At 38.3% G+C, this 21,949-nt stretch overlaps 2 protein-coding genes across 4 annotated transcripts; both read left to right on the forward strand.

The window, feature by feature from the left end:
- The first annotated feature begins 557 nt into the window (after positions 1-557).
- Positions 558-9,362, forward strand: ZBTB43 (zinc finger and BTB domain containing 43). Of its 2 annotated transcripts, XM_042830929.1 has the most exons (3): positions 558-697; positions 2,452-2,614; positions 3,643-9,362. In XM_042830929.1, the coding sequence occupies exon 3, from the start codon at positions 3,666-3,668 to the stop codon at positions 5,058-5,060; it is 1,395 nt and encodes a 464-aa protein (XP_042686863.1). In that variant the 5' UTR covers positions 558-697; positions 2,452-2,614; positions 3,643-3,665; the 3' UTR covers positions 5,061-9,362. The 2 variants fall into 2 exon arrangements, with proteins under 2 accessions (XP_042686863.1, XP_042686862.1); XM_042830928.1 differs by lacking the exon at positions 2,452-2,614.
- Positions 9,363-11,369: 2,007 nt separating this feature from the next.
- Positions 11,370-21,349, forward strand: ZBTB34 (zinc finger and BTB domain containing 34). 2 transcript variants are annotated; one of them, XM_042830915.1, is made up of 3 exons: positions 11,377-11,453; positions 16,148-17,207; positions 17,490-21,349. In XM_042830915.1, the coding sequence occupies exons 2-3, from the start codon at positions 16,170-16,172 to the stop codon at positions 17,667-17,669; spliced, it is 1,218 nt and encodes a 405-aa protein (XP_042686849.1). In that variant the 5' UTR covers positions 11,377-11,453; positions 16,148-16,169; the 3' UTR covers positions 17,670-21,349. The 2 variants fall into 2 exon arrangements, with proteins under 2 accessions (XP_042686850.1, XP_042686849.1); XM_042830916.1 differs by having other exon boundaries at positions 11,370-11,453; positions 16,148-21,349.
- The last annotated feature ends 600 nt before the right edge of the window (positions 21,350-21,949 follow it).

The raw sequence follows: 21,949 nt of genomic DNA on the forward strand, positions 1-21,949 counted from the left end.
ATTAGTAATTCTGTCTTGTCATTTATTTGCCTCTGCAGGGGATTCAAGAATGCCCAGTCCCTCCTGGATTTCTCAGCAGCATACAGGTTCCCAACGACTGGCATTTTTTCTCCCTTTTTATTGCTACTTATAACAATACCCCTTTTTGCCACTTGACTAATTTTTTAGGCAAGTTCAAATTTCACTAAAAAAATTCCAACAGAGCTCGCTGTTTCAGAGGTCTGCCTTGCTGAGATGCCCCTCGGTTTGGCGATCACCACCTTTCATTTTCAAAGACTTGGGGAAAAACCAGGGAAGAAGTACTGAGGAGATCCTAAGGAGGTGCACACAAAGCGACCGAGGAATTTCGCGGAGCGGAGCAGAGGGTCCTTTAATCAGATACCACCGCGGCCCAGCGGCGCGCAGCACACTCGAGCCACACACAGCCGGCACTCGGCCGCCCGCGGCGCTCAGTCGGGCGGGACCGAAACGGATCCGCCCCGCCCCGCCCCGCCCCGCCCCGCCCCGCCCCGCCCCGCCGCCTTGCGGGCGGGAAGCGGAAGAGCCGTTCTCGGGCCGTCAGGTGACCGGGATGCGGAAGTCTTTCACGGGGAAGCGTTGTTTCCGGGGCTGTCCAGGCTGGTTGAGCTGTGTCGGCCGCATTGAGCGCTGAAGCTGAGGTCGCGGCCCACTATGAGAGAGACTCTGCGGCCCGCAGGTGAGAGGCTGCCCGAGCATAGGCCGCGGGAAGCCGCGAGGCTGAGGGCTCAGGCGGTGCGTGAGGCCTTCTCCGCCCTGCCGCCCCCCCCCCTCCGCCTCCCGCCGCTGCTGCCGCCTCGCGCGGCTTCTGCGTTTCTTTCTGCCGGGGGGCGCTCCCTCAGAGAGCCATGAGGCGGCTCCTGGGCCCGCCCCGCTCCCGGCCCTTTTCTCGGCGGCGGTGAGCTGCCGTTGGGTTGTGGCTGTGCCCGTGACGCCTCCGCGTGGCTCCCCGCGGCGTCCCTGCGGGTGCTTCGGTGGGCGTAGGGAACGAAAGGGATTCCTTCGAAAGCTTGACGGAGGGCTGAAGTTGCCGTACGCTAGTTGTTTACGAAATTACTTTTAAGCAGATAATACGTGCCCTGTGTTTCAGTATCGCAGCGTGGAAGTGAAGCGTTTTCTGTGAGCTGCGCTAGAAAAACTTTTTTTTAATGAGCAAGAATAAAGAAAAAATGCAGCAATAGAGCAGGCTGTAGAAGAAGAAATTGAAACTTCTGGGGAAAAAAAAAAGGCATTTTTGAATGGCTTTACTAACAAAAATTTTCACTTATCTTTTGATAGCTTTGGTATTGTTTTTGTTTTTTTTTTAATGAAAATTTAAAACTTATAAAAGAAAGGCTGCTCCCGCCCATAACTGTTTCTCTGGTGAATAACCATGCTAGGTACTTGCTGATATCTGGCAGCTTAGACAAGCAGGAATTATAGCAATTGCTCTTAAAGAGCAATTGAGGCGATATATTTCCTAAATAGTTAATTTTGCTTTTTTTTTTTTTTTTTTTGGTAGGAAAAAATACAATCTTAAATCTGAGAGTACTTTGAAAAGATGTAAAGAAATAATGTGCCTACATTTTTTAAAAGTAATTTTAAAAATATGCATTTCATGACATGCACTGTATATAAGTGTCTGAAGTACTGCCGTAATGTTGTCAAGTGTTTTAAGCAAAGTTGAAGCACAGTTGAACTTGCAGACATTATCATTTGCATGTTTTAGGCTTCTTTTCACTTAATATGACATGGTAATTGTCTCAGAAGAGTGTTTATGTGAGGCAGTCACTGCAGGAAAGGAGCTCTCTAAACTAATTTTCATATTTTAGCTGAGAATTTTGAGGTAGTGGGTAAACAACTCTTCAGTTGAATCATTGCTTCAACCGGTAAAGCAGTGAGAATTCATGAAGATGTTAATGTTGCTGAATACAGGCAGTTTCAGTGCTGAGTTACAGAATTCTTACTCATTTGGTTGTCTTTCTTCTTAGTGGAAGCTTGTTTTTTTTCAGTCTTTACTGTCCCTCCTGCTATCCAGCAGGGGGAAATTTGTGTAAGGTTTTGAGAAAGAAGGAAACTGGTTAAAAACAGTGCCTTTTTACTTTTGAATATATTGCTATCATTATTTACTGTTATAAATGATTTCCATAATAAGAAGCTATTCCTTCCAATCTGTTTTCTTCAGAGATTCTACGTGAGGGAATCACATTGATGCCGTACTTCTAATTTAAAAAAAAAAAAAAAAAAAAAAGGCATTTGAAAGTATAATCTTTACTGTTCTGTAGGCAATGCTCACCTCAGTGTTTGAGGAGTTTCAGCATGTATTTCTTGAAAGTTTTGGTATCTTTCTGAGCCCGTGCTCTCTCTTCTATGTTAATCTTATTCATCTTGATCGAAGTTAATGGGGAATTATCTGTTTTCACCTGTGCTCTGTATGTTGTCATCTTTTTCTAGCTTTGGAACTTTAAAGAACAAACAGTGTGGCTTTGGGAGAGTGGAGGAAAGATGTCAACAGTATGAGCTGGAAACCATCTGATCAGTCAGGAAGGAATTATGTAACGATTGACTGTTGATTAAATGTTGATTTACATAATCACTCCTGTGTAGACAGTATTTTGTAAGTACGCACTGCTGTTTTTCTTCCACTTAGTAGTGATACCATTGTGCCAATGAGCCAGCACTTGAATGCAGTGCATCTATTAAATTTTTCTATAGCTCGTTGCGTAGATATATACATTATACATTTATTATATACAAATTATATGAATTATTATATACAGTATATAATTATAGGTACTACAGTTACTGTACAGACTCTGTAGCAGAGTTTTATAATCGCGTCCTCTCAATTCCATGTTTCCATGGAATCAGTTAATTTCAGAGTACTGCTTGTAATGCGTGTTCTATTTTTGTACCAAGTACATGCACTTTTAAATCCTGTATATGTGTGCTCTTTGCTTATTAATTAGTATTCTTTCTATCTGTTAAAACTTTCTCCTACTTACCAGAAGCATCTTTATGGGAAAAACTGCTTTCTACTTCATAGCTCTTTTGGAATTTTGTTATGTTCAATTTACACCTCAAATTGAAAAGTTGCATGAACTTAGTTTATTCAGATAGTTAATGTTGGTCTTTCATTGTTACACTTCAATTTCTGGTTATTATTTCTGGTGATAACAATATGCACATTCGTATTAAACTTCAATATAAGATGTAACGCAGGCATTTTAACGAATGTTACTATTAAATAATTGTCAACTTTGTGATTGACATCTGAGTCATGGAAGCGTAAACATTAATATCTGAATTACTAGCTGAGCTTCTGGTGTACGGTTGCTGAATTATTACAGGTATACAAGGTGTATCTCTCTGTAGCTCCTGCTGTAGTGGGCAAGTCTTCTTAAATAGAAGCAGCACAGCTAAATATGCTGGCATAGCAATTTGTTCCTCAGTACAACTTTCCAGAAAGAGAAAGTTGAAATCAAGGAGGAAGGGGGGGAGAGGGAGGGGCAGGGATAGAAATATAGCAGTGACGCAGGTTCTGGAAAATGTTGGAGTGACTTCCATATGAGTTTATAAGGAAACTGAGAGATTAATACTTTACTAAGCAGAATTTCTGATCTTTTGTTGTTTGCTTTCTTTCAGCACAACACTAAATTTGTAATGAAATGGAGTCTGGATCAAGCTCTTTCCGAGTGGAATTTCCAGATTTTTCAAGCACCATTTTGCAGAAGTTAAATCAGCAGCGCCAGCAAGGACAATTATGTGATGTGTCCATTGTAGTTCAGGGCCATCTCTTCAGAGCCCATAAAGCTGTTCTTGCAGCTAGTTCACCTTACTTCTGTGATCAGGTTCTCCTAAAAAACAGTAGGCGAATAGTCCTGCCTGATGTGATGAATCCAAGAGTATTTGAAAACATTCTTCTGTCTACCTACACAGGTCGACTGGTAATGCCTGCTCCAGAGATTGTTAGTTACTTGACAGCAGCAAGTTTCCTTCAGATGTGGCATGTAGTAGATAAATGCACTGAAGTGCTAGAGGGAAACCCAACAGTTCTTTGTCAGAAGATGAATCATAGCAGTGACCATCAGTCCCCAAGCAGTAGTAGTTACAATGGCCTTGCTGAAACCTTTGAACTTGGATCTGGAGGGCAGACAGAATTCCACAAAGTGCAGGAACTGAGGGATGGTGAAAATGAAGAAGAGAGTTCTAAAGATGAGCTATCGTGTCAACTGACAGAACATGAGTACCTCCCCAGTAATTCTTCAACAGAGCACGACAGACTTAGTACAGGAATGACAAGTCAGGATGGTGAAGAAGGAACTAGTGATAGTGCTGAATATCAATATACCAGACCTATATATAGCAAACCCAGCATCATGTCTCACAAGCGGTGGATCCACGTGAAACCAGAAAGATTTGAACAAGACTGTGAAGGTGTTGATAATCCTTATGATGAACATCAAGTTTCTGAATCCATGAATGCCATTCAGGCAGATCATTCAATCCAGTCTTCAGGTGTTGAAGACTTTCATATAGCTGACAAAAAGATGGAAGCAGAATTTGATGAACAGGCAGATGAAAGTAATTATGATGAGCAAGTTGACTTCTATGGCTCTTCTATGGAAGAATTTTCTGGTGAAAGGGCAGATGGAAATTTAAGTGCTCACAGACAAGATCTTATGATAGCAACAGGCTATGGTGAAGGCATTGAAATGGCTGCAGGAATTAAAGAAGAAACGTCCCTCACTGGATTCTCGCATGCTGATAAGCTTTATCCTTGTCAGTGTGGTAAGAGCTTTACACACAAAAGTCAGAGAGATCGGCATATGAGTATGCACCTTGGTCTTCGACCTTATGGGTGTGGTGTCTGTGGTAAGAAATTCAAAATGAAACACCATCTTGTTGGCCATATGAAAATTCATACAGGCATAAAACCATATGAATGTAACATCTGTGGGAAAAGATTTATGTGGCGGGACAGTTTTCATCGGCATGTGACGTCTTGTACCAAGTCATATCAAGCTTCTAAAGCTGAACAGAGTACTACTGAGATGAACTGAGATATTAGAGCTTACATTTGTTCAGTACAGTAATAAAAATAAACTAATTATTCAAATAGTGTCTGGTACTTGCTATTGTGAAACTCAAATTCTCAAAAAACAAGTTTTAATGATTACGCTGGTGTGAGCAGACCAAATGTTTTATTTTCCACAATATTATTCCAGGCGGTGGATGTGCAGTGGAAATGGTTAATCTGAAAGGTGCTTACAAAATGTGTTCTGTAAGGTTGTTGTGACGTTAATTGCTATTACAACAGTATTTAGAAGCCCTGTTGTTTTTTGAGTCTTATAAATTGACAGTAAAACCTAGCTCTAAATTGACCCAAATTGTACAAGTATTTACATGAAGCAGGAATTCAAATAGCCTTACGGGGGGGAAGGGGGAAATTAATATTAAAGAGAACTAGGATAACTGTACTAGGCTATGTGGATTGTCTGTTAGTAAAATTTCTGTGATTCATGTTTTAAGGGAAAAAAAGTAGAATTTTACTTTAGGCCAGAGACTGCCAACGTAATCAATGTGCATCATTAAATAGCCTGCATTATTAACTATCCCTTATTGCAGTGCTTAATGAAAGACTGTGTTAAAGGTGGTTTGGCTTTCCTTTATCTTCCACTTTTTTTAAAAATCTGTCTCCAGTAAGACAAGTTGCTTAATTTTGTGCTGGTTTCTCTTTAAAGAGTCTGCAAAGCACTTAAGTATAGTTGAGCACTGTATGAACTTTAAATTATATTTAATGCAAATTTGTTTGTTCTTCCAGGGCCTAATGCTATATGAGTCTTGGCTTGATTTTAATTGTTACATAATGAGAGCTATTGAAGTGTGTATAATAAGTATATCTTATTTTTTTTTTTAAAGTAATATTTGGAACTTACCCAAAATACGAAAAAATCTAAGATCTAACTGTATATTCACCTTTTTTGTGACTTACTACAGTAGCAAGTACCAAACTCTGTAGTTTCATAAATTGTCTTGACGTTTATTGGTACAAAATCTTGTTTGAGAACTTTTATTTAGTTTTAGAAACATGCTTTAGGAAAATGATTTAGGCATTGATGATTCTTAGTTCTTTACTTTTTGAATAGTAAGAAGTAAGAACTATGATACAGATTCTTGGTACTGAACTACTGTGACTGGTTACATATGATCCTAAGTAGCCAGATCTGTTTACCTCTTCAAGTGAGGTTGCTTGTGGGGGGAGAAGGGAAGATGTAGAAATACAGTGTTTGGATCTGGTAATCGTGCTGCAGATCATGGTACCGTGCCCATGTCCAAGGTCTGGATTTTCACAGGGAAAGTGACGCTTTTTCATTAGGATGAGGATCTCATTCTTGGAGCTAGATGGAGGAATGTTTGTAGTTTTGAGAGATGCTGCCAGCTCTGCAGGTAGAGTGAGTGCATCACTTACAAAGGTGGCAACAGGATTTTAGGGTTGAAAGCATAGTGCATTCCTATGCAAAAGCAATAACCCTTCTCTGTACTTGACTAAAATATAAAAAGAGTCTTTAGAGTATGCCTAGAATAGAAAGAAGCGATATCCAAGCATGGTGTTTGTGACGTGAGGAAAAAAGTTAACAAGTATCAAAAGCCTTCTAAACCTGTCTGGCCCCAGTTAATTCATTAAATCTGCAATGTGCAGGATAAAATACTTAAACAGATGACCCTGTATGCTGAAGCAAAATCATGAAGGTAATGCCAATTTGGATTCTTTTTTAAACTCCTAATTGCAACTTGTCTTGAGGTGCAACCAAACAGTATCCTGAACATCAGTGTCTTGTGCAAGCTGGGATTTATTACTTGGCAGGTTGTAATTGCTGTCACTTCTTTTCTGGCATTCTACTTACAAACTTCAGTTTTTTTAAAGAGGCTCTAAATCTTCTAACAATTCAGATATTTTTTCACACAGAATGTTCTTAAAACAGATACTCCCGAATATCATGAATCCATTGCTGGCAATGGGCATGAGTGGTCAGCATCAAGGAGTTCCTATTCTTAGCACTTAATTGAACTCTAATATACCATGGTGGCCATATATATAACCCTTGTAATCAAGGTAACTAAACAGGGATTTGCTCATTAACACTGTAACCTGCTTTACGTATAGAAGCACTTTGTATTTAAAAAGTATAAAAAATATATATATATAAAATTATGTTTTTTAAACTTATAAATGACATTCCCTTTATGATTTATTTCCACACTGCTAACACTGTCTTTTTTTAATACTAAGAAAATTATGATGCTTGCCTGTTTACATAAGTATAGAGGAAAGGGTTCTTGCAGTCACTGGCCCGATTTTTCCATTCTTCAAGGCCTTACTCTGCATCCAGGGCATCATTTCTGCAAGTACCATCATCACATTTTTGAGGAAGTCATATTCATGTTCATTTGAAGAATGATCTTATATATTGCATTGGTTCTCATACCCTTTCAAATTGTTATTTCAGCGTTGCATAAAAAGATGAAGGATGTCACTTCCCACTTAACCAATAAAAGGCTGGTCAGAAGCACCAGGCTGAGAACCATGGTCGAGCAAAAAATTATAACCATTAAATCCAGACCACCTTACAGAGCTGCCAGCAAAACTGTTTCTTTTTACCAGTTTGGAATGACTTTTATATGGAATGTTTTGAAGTTGAAATTTGCTCCTATTTGCAGTTAGATTACTTTAAAATAAAGCTTTAAAATGTACCGAGAGAGACACTTTAAATGTTTTTATAGCAGGTCCAGTAGATCATATTATAGAACCATATCCTCCTTTAGTGATTCAGCATGAATAGTATTTTTTAAATATTTGCCTGTTACTGTTTTACTCTATAATATGACATCATCTGGAACTCCAGCAGAAGTTGCTGCACTGATTTTTTTTTTTTTTTTTTTTTTTTTTTAATTAACACTTGACTTTCTGATGTTAATTCACATGAAACCATCTGATGGAAGGAAAATATTGATAAGGTTATTACGAGAGTTAATTGAGAGTATTGAGTGTTTAAGTGAAGCTTGAGGTACTTTTGTAAAAATGTTACTTTTGTCTACCACAGGCAAAAAGTTGACTTGGAATGCTTTTACAGAGCTTAACTTACTGTGTTTCAACAGACTTCTAAACACTGATGGAGGTATTGAGAAAAGAAAACAAAAAATTAAACACTTTCCCTTCCTTAGCTCACCTTAACTGATGCCTCTCTTCCTCTGGCTCTCTGGCTTCCTAATCTTATTTCTGCTTGTTTTCACTGGGAGTTCCTCTAAATCACTTCATTTCAATTCTCTTGGTGAGGTGAAAGTTTGCATAGGAGGTTGGGGTTATATATATCCTTGTTTCTTAGTGGGTGGCCCCTCCTGTGTCAGGCTTGTTAGTGTCGCTGACCCTTGGTGTGGTTTATCCATGGGCTGTAGTTGTTCCTGGGGTATGCTTGTTCTTGGTTGGGTCACCCCTGGGGCTCATTTATTGCAGAGGTGTACCCACTCTAGCAGAGCTTATCCATTGGTTGAAGTCCCATGGAACTTATCTAGCAGTTTTTCCTAGAGCACCATATGAACTTCTGAGGGTGGATCTTCACATGTGTCCTCAGTATCTCCTTTGCACATCTTCCCATGAGCATCTCCTCAGTTTCTCCTCATGTGTTTCTAGCTTTGTTTCCTCAAGAGTATCTCCTTTTTTAATTCTCTGCACCTCTTGCTAGCATTTATTGCTTGTTCTTAAATGCATTTCAGCAGAGGTGCTGTGCTGGTTCAAGATTTGGCATATAATGGACTGTTTATATCAGTTTCAGTGCTAGCTAGTAACTGTTTTGACAGGCACAGGGCAGTTTGTGGCTATTGCCATGTGTGCCACCTTTGCAGCCCACTGAAACCCAGCAGTTTAGGCCCAGGACAGCTTTACACAGTAAAGAAAGAAATGCAAATGCAGCTTCTCCTGAGCTGTTAGTCACTGCTAGGGCAGTGGCTCTGTTCAAGAGATTTTTTTTTTCCTGTCTGTGAAAAGGAGGGAAGTGATCAGTAAGTATCCAAACGCATATCTGGTAAATTTCGTTCATCTGCCCATAAGCTTCTTTAATGATACAATCTTGAAACTTCTGGGTATTTTTATATTGCTGACTTCTGCTGTTGACAGAAGTAAGGTGAATATCTTCTGAAAACCAGAATTATTGTACACACAGGAGGCTATCAAAATTTTCTATTATTGTGAAGCAATTCATTGTCCTGTCAGTGGAAGAACATCATCTGCTATGACAGCTGCATTCATTTGTATTTCATTCCAGTACTAAGCTGTTAATTACCATGTAATCTATGTAACTGACATTCCAAAAAAATATACAAAAACTCTTGGCAGGGTTAGGATGTCCTTTAGGTATATATCTGACCCTTTTGAGGGGGAAGTTTTAATATTTCACACACCACTGTTGTAGATTTGTTGCTGTTTTTTAAGTTCACCTTCAAAGTTGCATGCAGCAATTATCTTCATTTAATGGATGAGCAGGTAGACTCTAGAAGGTACTGTCCATTACATTTTTGCTTTTACCTTTTCTTCATGAGATGTTTGTGTTTAAGAAACTTTGTCGTGTATCAAAAGCAAGGGAGGGTGATCAAAGCTAATAACACTGAAGTCCTTGTGCTGTTGAGTCTGAAAGAATGGAGTCACTTCTTGTAATTTCAGCCCTTTTGTGCTGAAAGGTGAGGTGACCTTTCTCTGAATCCTGAGAGCCCCTAGCAGTATACTGAGTATTTTGCTTTAATAGAATTAGAACATTTCTCAAAACAGATGAAAGTTGCTTTTATTTTTTATCATTTAAATGCTTCATTGGATAGCTAGAGCTCTTCAGCTATAAGCTGTAAGCTGACAGTGCCCTAGGGAAAGATGCTGGAAAACAAAATGGTATATTTTTAATGTGATTAAATTGTAAGTTCTAATTTTGCTTGAAGCCTGTGTCTGTTGATTGCTGCTTTTTTTTTTTGTTGCTGTTGTTGTTGTTGTTTTGCTTTGTTCTTCATGGGATTCCATATTTCTTCCAGAAATATAAGCGCTTATGCAAGTCAAGTGAATCTTCCTTAATGAGCTATATGTTTTTATTCTAAAAAGTCATTTATAATAGTAAAACTGCATATCTTGATATTTTGTGAGATGTTATGCTTGTATTGCAGAGGTTGGATAGATTTGTCTATAAATATTGCTGTCTTAATTGTACAGCATGGTTTTAATTTAATGTTACTGTTCAATATTTTCTTCTTATAGAAGAGTCTCATGGCCCCTTTTTGTATAACGTTTTAATAAATGTTATCTGTCGACTTTGTAATGTTTTCTTAAGCCTGAATGAAAGGAATGCATGTCTAGTACTAGTACTTAATATTTCACTTTTACCAAATTAAGTACTCAAACAATACTTCAAATCCAAAATTTGTTCATATATAACTTTATTAAATATGTGAAGAAAAAGTTGTAATGTGTTTTCTTGAAATACCGAGCACGCCACCCTAGCCTAAGAAAACAATAAAGAAAAAAACTGATTTTAAAAACTGTTTTTTAAAACAAAGGTAGTTGATAACTTTCTGGAATTGATGCCAGTTTTATTTGCAGCTTAGATAATTAGTTGTCACGTGAGTCTGAATTATAATAAGTACAAACTTACGAAAACTCCAAAACACTCACTTAACAGTAGCAGCAAGCGTGCATTTAGTTACACTTTCTGTATACACAAAAGAAAAAGCCCAGAGTATTGTGCCTGTTCAGCATTAGTCATTTGATTTTCATTAATAGGTGTTTTATTAAAGTTTGCTGTTTAGAGGCAGTTGTTCACACCAGGGGTACGGAGGAGTCCCCACCCAACCTGTCCCAAAGATTTGCTTGCTGCCTCTCCGTGTGCTGGAAATGGATTTGTCATCGACATTGTGCCTGGCAGCCAGGGTGGTTGTTTTTTGGGTTTTGGTTGGTTTTTTGTTTTCTAAGAAGCTCTCAAAATACATCCGATCATATATTTCCAAAAATAAGTATTTTTGGAGCGATGCTAAGCCGTTCATAGTTTTTGTTTTCTCTTTTCCAAATTCCTCGCCGCTGTTAATATTTGAAGGCATGTTATGAAGCTAAAGACAGACTTTTAGGACTGTACGTGCTCGTGTTACCCAGAGGCTTCGACCACGGCTTTGCTCCTTCCTATGGCAATTTTACTGCCCAGCACCCTGCGCGCCTTCCAAGCTCCGCCAGCCGCGCTCCGCCCGCGCTCAGCGGCGCCCTCGGGGGGGAGCGGGGCGGTGCCGGCGCACGTCACCAGGAAGCGGAAGCAACGCCAGCGGAATAATTTCCGGGTGCGAAGAGCTGTGGGAGCGGGCGGGAAGCGACGGTGGGAGCGGGCAGGAGAGGGGCCGGGGACCCGCCATGTGAGACACCCTGACAGCCCCAGGTGAGCGGCGAGCGGGCCGGGCCCCGGGGCTGCGGCGGTTCTCCCGTGGGGGCGGAGGCCGCTCTCGGAGCGGGGGGTTCCGGCCCCTGACAGGCCCCGTAGGGGCGGCGGCCCCGCGGGACAGCCGCGCGGAGCTCCCGGTCGTGCCGCCTCGCGGCTGCCGCTATCGCTGCCCCGCGCTGGGCCGTGCGGGCGGCGGCTGTGCTGCCGCTACCGACCCCGGCGCCGCCGAGTTCGCTCTCCTCTCAGCTGCATCTCACAGGGAAACTGTCGCCGCGTAACCTGAGTCTGTGACTTACGTGGTTCCGATTTGCAATTAGACAGGACGAATGCGAGTGCGCCTGGGCCTTTTCTTAGTCTGAACGGGGCACGGCATAACGGGCGCCCCGGGCCCGGCTGGCTGCAGTGCTCCTGTACCGGCACCGTGTGAGGAGCTGCTGCCAGAAGTTGGTACGCCTTTCGACTGCCGCCGCTCCACTTGAGGAGTTGGAAGTTCTTGATAGGACTCGGTCTGTGCAGTTATAAGGGCCACGCAGAAGCTTTGAGGTGCATGGCATGCACGATTAGGTTCATTTCAAAATAAAGCAGAGTTTAAGGTGAACCTGGAATAAATTGAAACTGCCCCATAAACATGGATGTGGGAAATCCCAGACGCAAGGAGGGAGAGGAGGAAAAAGTGGTATAGATATATGCACAGTATATACACACAATGTTAGCCAGTTATGTCTGTGATAATTAATGATTTTTCATTATAATATATAAAAGCTCGGTCTTTATGCATTTCATAAAGCCCTGGATGTGCATACATTGCACATCTGATCATGCAATCAGTTGTTCATTTGATTTTAATAATAACTTCTCAGGATGTATCTGAGAGTTGTCAGACATTTAGGAAATAATAGGAAGTGTGGGATATAACTATTCAGGATTAAATTAACAGTATTCTGATGCTTCCATATTAGGAAGTTGGTGCACAGAAGAAAAGTTTGTGGTTCTTACTTTTAAGTTCTTACAGATTTGAGGCATATTATCATGAATGTGCCTTTGTTTTACTTATCTGACAATACTTATGCTGATTTTTACTTATAGTTTGCCTTCTGGTATTTGTTCCCCATTTTTAGGATTTGTAATCGCTCCTATAGTTTAAAAAACAAACAAAAAAAAAAAAAAAAGAGAGAGAGAGAGAACTAATTGCTTTCATAGCCATTTATTTTTGTGAGACTGTAGCAGAAATGCTAAGTCATTGCCTGAAACAGTGATTGAGCACCTGGTGGGAAGGCAGGGCCTAGGGGAGCTCAGGTGCATGCAGTGTGCTGAGTGACCAGAAGGGATGGAGCCAGGATCCACCCCTGCACTTCATTTAAGGGTTGGCAGAAGAGGCCTGACTGTCTCCATGATCATAGCTGATACGGATTCATGGATTCATGGATTAAAAATACTTTTGAATGATAATGTGTTTCTGCAATAATGTCTTAAGTTCTCACAGATGGTGTAGTAGATACTGAAATCTACAAAGTATAAGGAAGGATAATTTGAATCATTCACCTCTCAAAGAGAAAGCGAATTGTATATCAGGGCATGAATGATGTTAAACAGGTGCAGACTTAGAAGCAGAAATTAATACCATACTGGCAAATGCACAGCTTCATGTTGTTACAGGATGTTTCACTGATGTTACTGTATGATGTCAGTAAAATGAAATACCGACTGTGTTTTGTCACTATCTATTCTTGCTGGCTTTTTGAAAGCGTAATTAGAGCTTCTGTAGAACATAGTTTTAAAAGTAAGTTGTGTTTTTGAAATCTAATGAGGAATGTTTAATGCGTATCATTCTCATGTTCACAGGTTACTTCGATCAACACTTAAGACGTAGGGCAGCGATCCACTGCTAGCAATTCATACTATGACTTCTGTTCACTGTATAAACCTCCAATGAATAAATATAATGCCAATGCAAAGAGATTTATATTCTTTTGTGTGTGACTGGATGATCTCTCACAGAAATAAGCAGAGAATTCAACATAGCACTGCTGAAACTTAGTCAACTCAGTGTGCAAATCTGAGTTGCACGCTGATGAAATGTGAAAGCCCTCAGATGATTTGTTGTACATGTGCCTATGAAAATGTTAAACAGTTTGATCCGTTTATACAGGTTAGCAAAAGATGTAGACAGGTGCCCAGAGCGTAACTGAATTTTTACAGCACTTTATCTAGTGTTAAACTGTCGAATAGTCAGAGATGGAAACTGTCCAGACTGGTGTTTGTCATGACTGTATTTTAATGTTCTTCTCAACCAAGCTCTTTTCAGTTTTACCAAATAAGAATCTTTAAGGAAGTATGAGATAAGGAGGAATGCCACTGGCATTCCCATATGACAAAGTATTTCTGCACAGCCTACATAAATAATGAGTATCTTCTGATAGAGTTAGGCTAAAGCTTGACCAGGTTCTTGAGATGAAGTATCTGCAAAGATGCAGGATTGCGAAGTGTTGTTGGTGGAGACTGATCTTAGGGTTTGTACATAGTCCTCAATGCAGATAACACATCTGCCCATGTCACTTCAGGTCATCAAAAGCCCTTCAGTTTAGCTAAGAAGTGTTCAGTCAGGAATGTTGCATTTGCTTGTAGTACTTAAGCCCCACAAATAAAGATAGTAACCAATGTTTGGTTAGTAAGTAAACCTAATGCCTTGCCAAATGAGGGTGGTGTTGACAGGTATGCATCCTAACTCCTGAAAATTCAATCTTCCCCATGGTGTGGGCAAGCTAGAGACTTGAATGATGATTCTCTGCACAGTATTGAGGGATGCTTAGAATACCTAGGTTTATTTTCCTGTTTAACCATTCACTTGTGTTTTATGTTTGTTTTTATGTTTGTTTTCTGCTCTGTCTGGCTTACTCTCAAGCACAGAATCTGTGAAAGTGATTCAGTGACTGAAAGAATTGTCCTGCCAAAGCTGTCTTTGCATGGATGGCTGTGGTCATATAATTTCTGAAAACCTAATCCTTATTTCTATCAAATGTAAAATCGTGTAAAACATCTCTTGTCCTGGTTTTAAATACCAGTTACTAAAACTCCAATGAAGCACAGTTTACTGAAGTTTTCTCAGTAATGCTCATCAGGTCAGGAAGGTGTCTATCTTGTTTCTTGCCTATTTGTAAAGACAGCGAACCTTAGTTTTAGTGACAGTGATACAGCTCCAGTTCTTATTTGTAAGCTTTTTATAATATTCATATTGATTTTTGCTTTTAGAATGCGTGAATTTTCATAATTCAAGTTGTTCATGTGCCTTATTACAGCATGTAACATAAGACAAAAATGGGGAAAAAAAATCTACTAGTATGCTGTGATACATTGAGCGTGCTTCCTGCATCAGGAGTCAGTGAGTGACATTGAAATCAGATTAGATGTTGGTCCAATTGAAAGAGCAGATATGGTGGCTCTATTGTGTGTTTATACTTCTGTATTAGTAGGAACAAGAATGACAATGAAAGTCTGAAGATTCTTGGGTACTTAATTAAGGGCATATAATGTAAAGTGATATCTGCTACTTACACTCTCAAGGGAAAAATGTTTTTTCTTTTACAATAATACAGAGTGTCTTTCTTTAGATTTTATTTTGAAATTTATACGTTTATTTAAAACCTCTCAGAATGCCCTTTCCTGTTGCATCAGGAAAATGAGTACTAATGGGATTAAGTATGTGTGAGACTTTAAATTGTAAATTATCCTAGCTAGGAAGTGATTGCTGTGTTAGATAAGCTTCAGAGCCCTGATCACGGTTTATTTAGTGAGAGGAAAGGAGGAATAAATGAAAATCACAAAAAGAAGCTTAAAAAAATCGAATGTTCACTGGTGATTCCCACACTTTTCCTTCAAATAGTGCTTTGCATATTGACTCATTCTTTATCAGGAAACCTGACACAGTGAGTAAACAGTTTAGAATTGAGTCCACACTTAACTGTTTCCTTCAGATAGGATTTCTTTGTTTGGGATGTAAATATTGAATGATGGAGTTAATTAATAATTATTGAGATTATTTTATAAGGAGGTAGATGATTTTTCTAGACAGAAATGCAACTGATGACAAATTTATTTCAGAGATGAATACGCTACGTATCTAGACCTAAGGAGTATAGTCTTTAAAAATATCTGTGTATGTGTGCGTATACATCCAGACATGCTTCTGTTACTTTTCCTTAGTAAGTTTTCAAAATTGCATGAAATACCTTCCAGAAGTAATTCCTGGACAATTTAGATGTACAGTTCCCTGCAAGTAGCAGTGTAGTCTCCTGCTTCAAGACAGAGTGAATACTGTGATGTTTTTGACCTGCTTGGTGACTGATATTCTTTTGAGAGTGTGGGATGATTATTCTGTAGTCTTTACCAGGGAGTGAAATTATAAAGTTCCTTTTAGCTTTGATATAGACTGTCCAATGGACCCTGTCATGTGTTATAAGCAGTTGAGTTCTGAATCCTACGTAGGGATAATCTGAGTGAAAGCAGTGCAAGAAATTGGTAGATTGAGACTCTACTTCTCATATTACATCAAATTTTAATACTGACAGTTTTGTTGTAACACGCCTTGAACAGATCAAAGTGGTAATTTAACTTCAACATGCAGAAGTGTTTATTTTTAAAATGGAAAACTCTGTATTCATTCTCAGTTTTAAATGTTATTGTTTTTCTTTCAGATTCCTCTTTACATCAGTAGAAATGGACAGCAGCAGTTTCATTCAGTTTGATGTGCCTGAGTACAGCAACACTGTTCTGAGCCAGTTAAATGAACTCCGCTTGCAAGGAAAGCTGTGTGACATAATTGTGCATATTCAGGGTCAGCCATTTCGAGCCCATAAAGCTGTCTTAGCGGCCAGTTCGCCATATTTTCGTGACCATTCAGCATTAAGCACCATGAGTGGCTTATCAATATCAGTTATTAAAAATCCCAATGTGTTTGAACAGTTGCTTTCATTCTGTTACACTGGAAGGATGTCCTTACAACTGAAGGATGTTGTTAGTTTTCTAACTGCAGCTAGCTTTCTACAGATGCAGTGTGTCATTGATAAATGCACACAGATACTGGAGAGTATTCATTCAAAGATTAATGTTGGTGATGTTGACTCTGTTACTGTCGGTGCTGAAGAAAATTCGGAAAATCGCAATGGAGTTAAAGACAGCAGCTACTTTGCCAACCCTATTGAGATATCTCCCCCCTATTGCTCTCAGGTGCGACAGTCAACAACAAGCAGTGATCTTAGGATGGAAGCTACTCCAGGTAAAAGTCTACGTAGTCGACTGCAAGAAGAAGGGCATTCAGATCGAGGAAGCAGTGGGAGTATCTCTGAATATGAGGTTCAAATTGAGGGTGATCATGAGCAAGGAGACTTGATAGTAAGAGAAAGTCAGATTGCAGAGGTGAAAGTTAAAATGGAAAAGTCTGACAGGCCAAGTTGTTCTGATAGCTCTTCCCTTGGTGATGATGGATATCATACTGAAATGGTGGATGGAGAGCAAGTAGTAGCAGTGAATGTTGGCTCCTATGGGTCTGTTCTACAACATGTTTATTCATTTACGCATGCCTCATCACAGGCTACGGGTGTGTCTGAAACTTTTGGAAACCTTAGCAATTCAAGTCCTTCAAGGTCAATGCTGAGCTGTTTCAGAGGGGGTCGTGCACGCCAAAAGCGGATATCCACTGGTCATTTACACAGTGATGTTCAAGGCTTGCTGCAAGGGACTGATGGTGATTCCATGGTGAGTAATACAGGATATGAAAATAATCCACGGGAAAGAAATGCAAGAAGTCACTGGTATCCATACAATGAGAGGCTGATTTGTATTTACTGCGGGAAGTCTTTCAACCAGAAAGGGAGCCTTGATCGACACATGCGGTTGCATATGGGAATAACTCCTTTTGTGTGCAAATTCTGTGGGAAGAAATATACCCGCAAGGACCAACTTGAGTATCATATTCGCGGTCACACAGATGATAAGCCCTTCCGCTGTGAGATCTGTGGCAAATGTTTTCCTTTCCAGGGTACACTAAACCAGCACTTGCGAAAAAATCACCCTGGGGTAACAGAAGTGAGAAGCAGGATGGAGTCTCCAGACAGAACAGAAGCATTTGTGGAGCAGAAAGTAGATAATGATGCTTCAGCTTCTGAAGCCATGGATTCTAGTATGGAAGTTCATGCAATGTCTAACACATCAGATTAAAATATTACACTGTAAAGTGCAAAACAAACAAGCACATTAATGATGTATTTTAAAAATCTCTTATTCTTTTAGTAGTCTTCATTACAAGTATAAGAGCCTTTTAATTTTCCTGACCTTCTGGAACTTTTTTTGAAATTGTTTCTGGAAAAGACTACATAAATATTCTTTGTTTCTATAGGAGGCTGGGTTGATGGGTTTTTTTCCACTTTTGAAAATGCTTAAAATATAAAAGACTGTGCTAGGGAACAGATGGGAAGAGTCTGATAGAGTGTCCCTGCTGGTTGATCTGGTAAGACATAAATTCCAGTGGAGAAAGATATTAGAATATGATTTACCTCTCTGCTGGGTACACAAAGAAGCTGTAGTCTTTATTTTATTTTATTTTACTTAATTTCATAAATCCTATTGCTGATAATGAGGGTTACATAGCAGTGGGGAAAGAGAATATTACATATTTGATTTCTTCATTTGTACCATTGAATTTTTTTTTCTCTCTAACTGTTTTTGATAGTCTGTTTATATATATAAATCTGCTTTATATATATAAAATGCTTTCACTTTTCCTATTCTGGTTAAAGTGAATGTAAAAAATATGTGAAGGTTTATATCATGTACCATTCTTTCAACTGCTAGATCTCCTCTGTTGAGGATTTAGGACTTCAGATTTTGGGAGAATCTTTTTGGTTTTAGAAGAATGTTTGGTTTTCCTTTTATTAAACTATTACTTTGTGTGCAAATGAGAGCGAAGAGTATTACCTTGTTTTAATAGCTTTGCTCTGTAACATTTGTAAACCAAATGCCATAAATCTATTAAATTATGGTTAAATTGTTTAGGGGTTTTGTTAGTTGTCTAGAACATGAACTGGACAACCTGTGGTGCTGACCTTTTTATATATATAGAGATAGATATATATCTATATATATATATATATATATTTAAAAAAAAAAAAAAAAAAAAAGAAAAAGAAAAAAAGAAAGCTAATAGCAAACCCAAAAGTAGCATTGTGGTTTTTACTGGCCTCAGAATCTACCTTCATTTCGTACTGTAAAAGCATACCAGGTAATTAAATTTAACTTCATCGTTCTTCTTGGTTGGTTAATGCTAACCTGAGAGATATTTTGTAGTTTAAACTATAGTATTTCCAAGCAGTATTTAATAGGTCTCTTCATAGAGAGCTGTTTTCAGGTGCACAATGACTTCCTACTTGCAGCTCCGAGTGACATGTCAGCACTTGGAATTTGTACTTTTTTGTATTAAAAAGATAAAACAACAAACAAATACGCTATGGGAACTTCAAGCAATATGTCTGTTATTTCACATGCAAGTATTACAGAGTTGCTGTGGCTTCCCTCATATCTTCAGTGGTTGTTTGCTGCATAAATGAATTACCAACAACTTTTAAAATACTCTTTGTTTCACCAAATGTTTTTGTTGTGTTGTTTTTTTTAATATGGTGCTAACTTTGTCGTTTAGGTCAGTATGATATATTAAAATGTGAAATGTAATGGTAACAATTAAGGAAAATTGAAAAAAAAAAATCACACGATAGTGCTGAAGAGACCTCAAAAGCATGAGCTGGCAAACACTACTATGGAGATTCTACCTTATAAGCAAAATGAAATGAATCACATACTTCTTTGAAATACATGTTTTATATGGTTGGGCCTTATTGTTTAGCAAATAATGAAAAGATAGCTGTGAACTATGTCTATCTGTTGTCTAAGTCCTGAAATTTAGAAAATAAAGGCTCATTCATAAATTAGAGAAAAGCAAAGAGGTAGGTTTGCTATCTTGTGATGCTTTTTGGGCTCCTCTGAAGTTGGGGCATATTTGTGCAGTAGCTTTATTGAATACACTAGTTCTTAATATTGTGACAGTCTGCAATAAGAATTCTGTTAAATACCTATTTTCAGTATAAATCCACTGGCTCCCTGGGGGTAGTGTTAATTAAATGCAGTACTTAATTTGCCTGTTTGTCCTGAAACTGCCTAAAAAAAAGAGGTACAGGGAGATGGGACATTGTTTCTCTCCCTGAATCAACAATAGAACTATTGTTTCCAGTAAGGGAAATTGTATGTCTGTGTCTAGGGGAGGGGAGGTAGTCTGTATGTCTACCCACTTTAAAACATGTTCGTGTTTCTGATACTGTTTTTTTTCTTACATGCTTATGTAATTAAATGGAGAAAAAAACAAAAAAAAAAAAAACAAAAAATAACCCAACAACCTGATAAATTAAGTTTGAGACATGCAAAATTTAAGAAATGTACAGTTATTCTTAACCCTTATCTTGGATCTGTGCTGTGGTGCCTTTGGTGTGACTTTTTCCATGGAAGTATGAGTTGAGGATAGCAGGATATGGGTATTGATTTTATATTTCTTGAATTTCTCTGTGTCGCAATCTTAAAACTATTTAAATCTAGTTCTTTGTATTTGTAAATTTATTGAACTGGTTTGAGTTTACCAAAGAGTGACTTATCCAAAATTGTCTCTGACAAAAGCAAACAAACTAACAAACAAAGCATAAACACAAAATCACTTTGATTGTACAGGTTCAGGTTCAAAACATTGTAACAAGACTGTTAAGAAGCAGGAAGTGATCTCTCTCTTTCTACAAAATCATGATTCAGCAATTTGCAAGTTTTACTTGCTCCTATTCATGTTGATACGCCATTTACCTTTTCCACTGCTAGCAGTGTTAAGAATTACCAAGCCATAACACAGTACTGTAAATTTCAACAGTGCTTCAAAAGATGCATACATAGGCAAGTATAAAATATCACTCAGCATTACGTTTACACTTGCAAAGTGTGTGACTCTGGTAGAAAAGAAACTTCAAACCTGGCAACAGCAAATAAATTGTGCCTTGTCACATAATGGTATGCCAGGATTACATTGTCATGAAACATGAAGCATTGTCTAATTGAAGTTAATTTCACTAGTTCGCCAAAAAAGAAAATGCTGTGTTATTTTAAGCAGATGATGGAAGTACTGTACAGCGTCTCATTTCTGTACAGATTTAATTTAGCACGGAACTGTTACACATTTCATTTACAATAAATGCAGAAGTCAAAATCTGTGAATGAGTATTTGACAGCAAAATAAATCATGAAATTATGTAGGCTGGTTCATAATTGAGTCTCTTCTTAATCTACCTTCTAAAATATAGACAAATGTGAAAGGAGCGGCAGTGTCCTTTCCTCTATATGTTTAAACAACTATGTCAAACTGTGAAAATAAAGGATTTTATATCTTTGCTAATGTTTGTGGTTTTAAACAGTTATTTTAGTTTACTTAATCAGTTATCTTCCGTATTATTTTCAAACTTGTAAATACATTTAGAAAATAGCTTTGTGAATACAGTATATTAGCAGTTCAGTATGGTCAATAAGTCTCCAAGATTGGCTCTGCTCTTTTTAGTGTGAAATCTTTCAGTAGCACAAAGGATACTGTCGATTCACTGTTCAGCAGAATATACTGTAGGCGTAAAATGATAGTTTTTAATGCAGTCTTCCCAAGTATAAATCAATGTTTTATGAAGTCTTTGGTTTACCTTTAGACAAAACAATGAGGCCTCTTATATATTAAGTTTGAATTTTGGGAAGAACAGCAGGAATAAAATCAAGGGCTGGGAAATGATTGAATGAGCTTTACCTTTAAAAATATATTATTTGAATTTTTGTATTTACTGTGATTCTTTTATTGTCATTTTTCTAAACAGGTTTCAGATGAAACTATTGAAAGGGACTCAAATATGCAACACCTAATCTATTTTCCAAGGGAGTTTAACCCTTGAATGGTGCTTTTTGACTGGTCAGGGTTATTTATTAAATTTTATATTTGAAAGTATTTGCGTAACTGTGTAAATTCTTTATACGGATCTGTTTAGTTCATTAATTGTAAACCTCATAATACTCAGTGATTGAATCTGAAATTTAGTGAAGTCATTCAAAATGTTCAAAGTTTAAACTGTGTGCATTTCACATATCTTTTAACAAGTGCCAGAGTAGTTGTATTAAATATTGTAGTTTCACTATATTTGCAAATCCCTGTGACAGCATGAATTTAGTTGTATAAGTTTACATTTAAAAAGAAAAAAGAAAAAAAAAAAAAAAAAGCAAAAGAAACCTGGAATATGTTCCTGTATTTATTTCTTCAGGGGATGTGAAGCTAATTATCAGTAACTGAACAGGTTTGCTTCTAGTTTACATAAGTAATTCCTACTATGGTAGATACGATGCACTGCTGTCTCTCCAATTTATATATGCTATGAATTCAGCCT

This window comes from Centrocercus urophasianus, unplaced genomic scaffold, assembly GCF_019232065.1.
Source record: "Centrocercus urophasianus isolate 14NV4802_14NV808 unplaced genomic scaffold, USGS_Curo_1.0 seq_34, whole genome shotgun sequence".
Taxonomy (NCBI): Eukaryota; Metazoa; Chordata; class Aves; order Galliformes; family Phasianidae; genus Centrocercus; species Centrocercus urophasianus.

Coding starts and splice junctions, on each gene's coding strand:
- ZBTB43 (XM_042830929.1), top strand. CDS start 3,666: ATGGAGTCTGGATCAAGCTCTTTCCGAGTGGAATTTCCAGATTTTTCA.
- ZBTB34 (XM_042830916.1), top strand. CDS start 16,170: ATGGACAGCAGCAGTTTCATTCAGTTTGATGTGCCTGAGTACAGCAAC.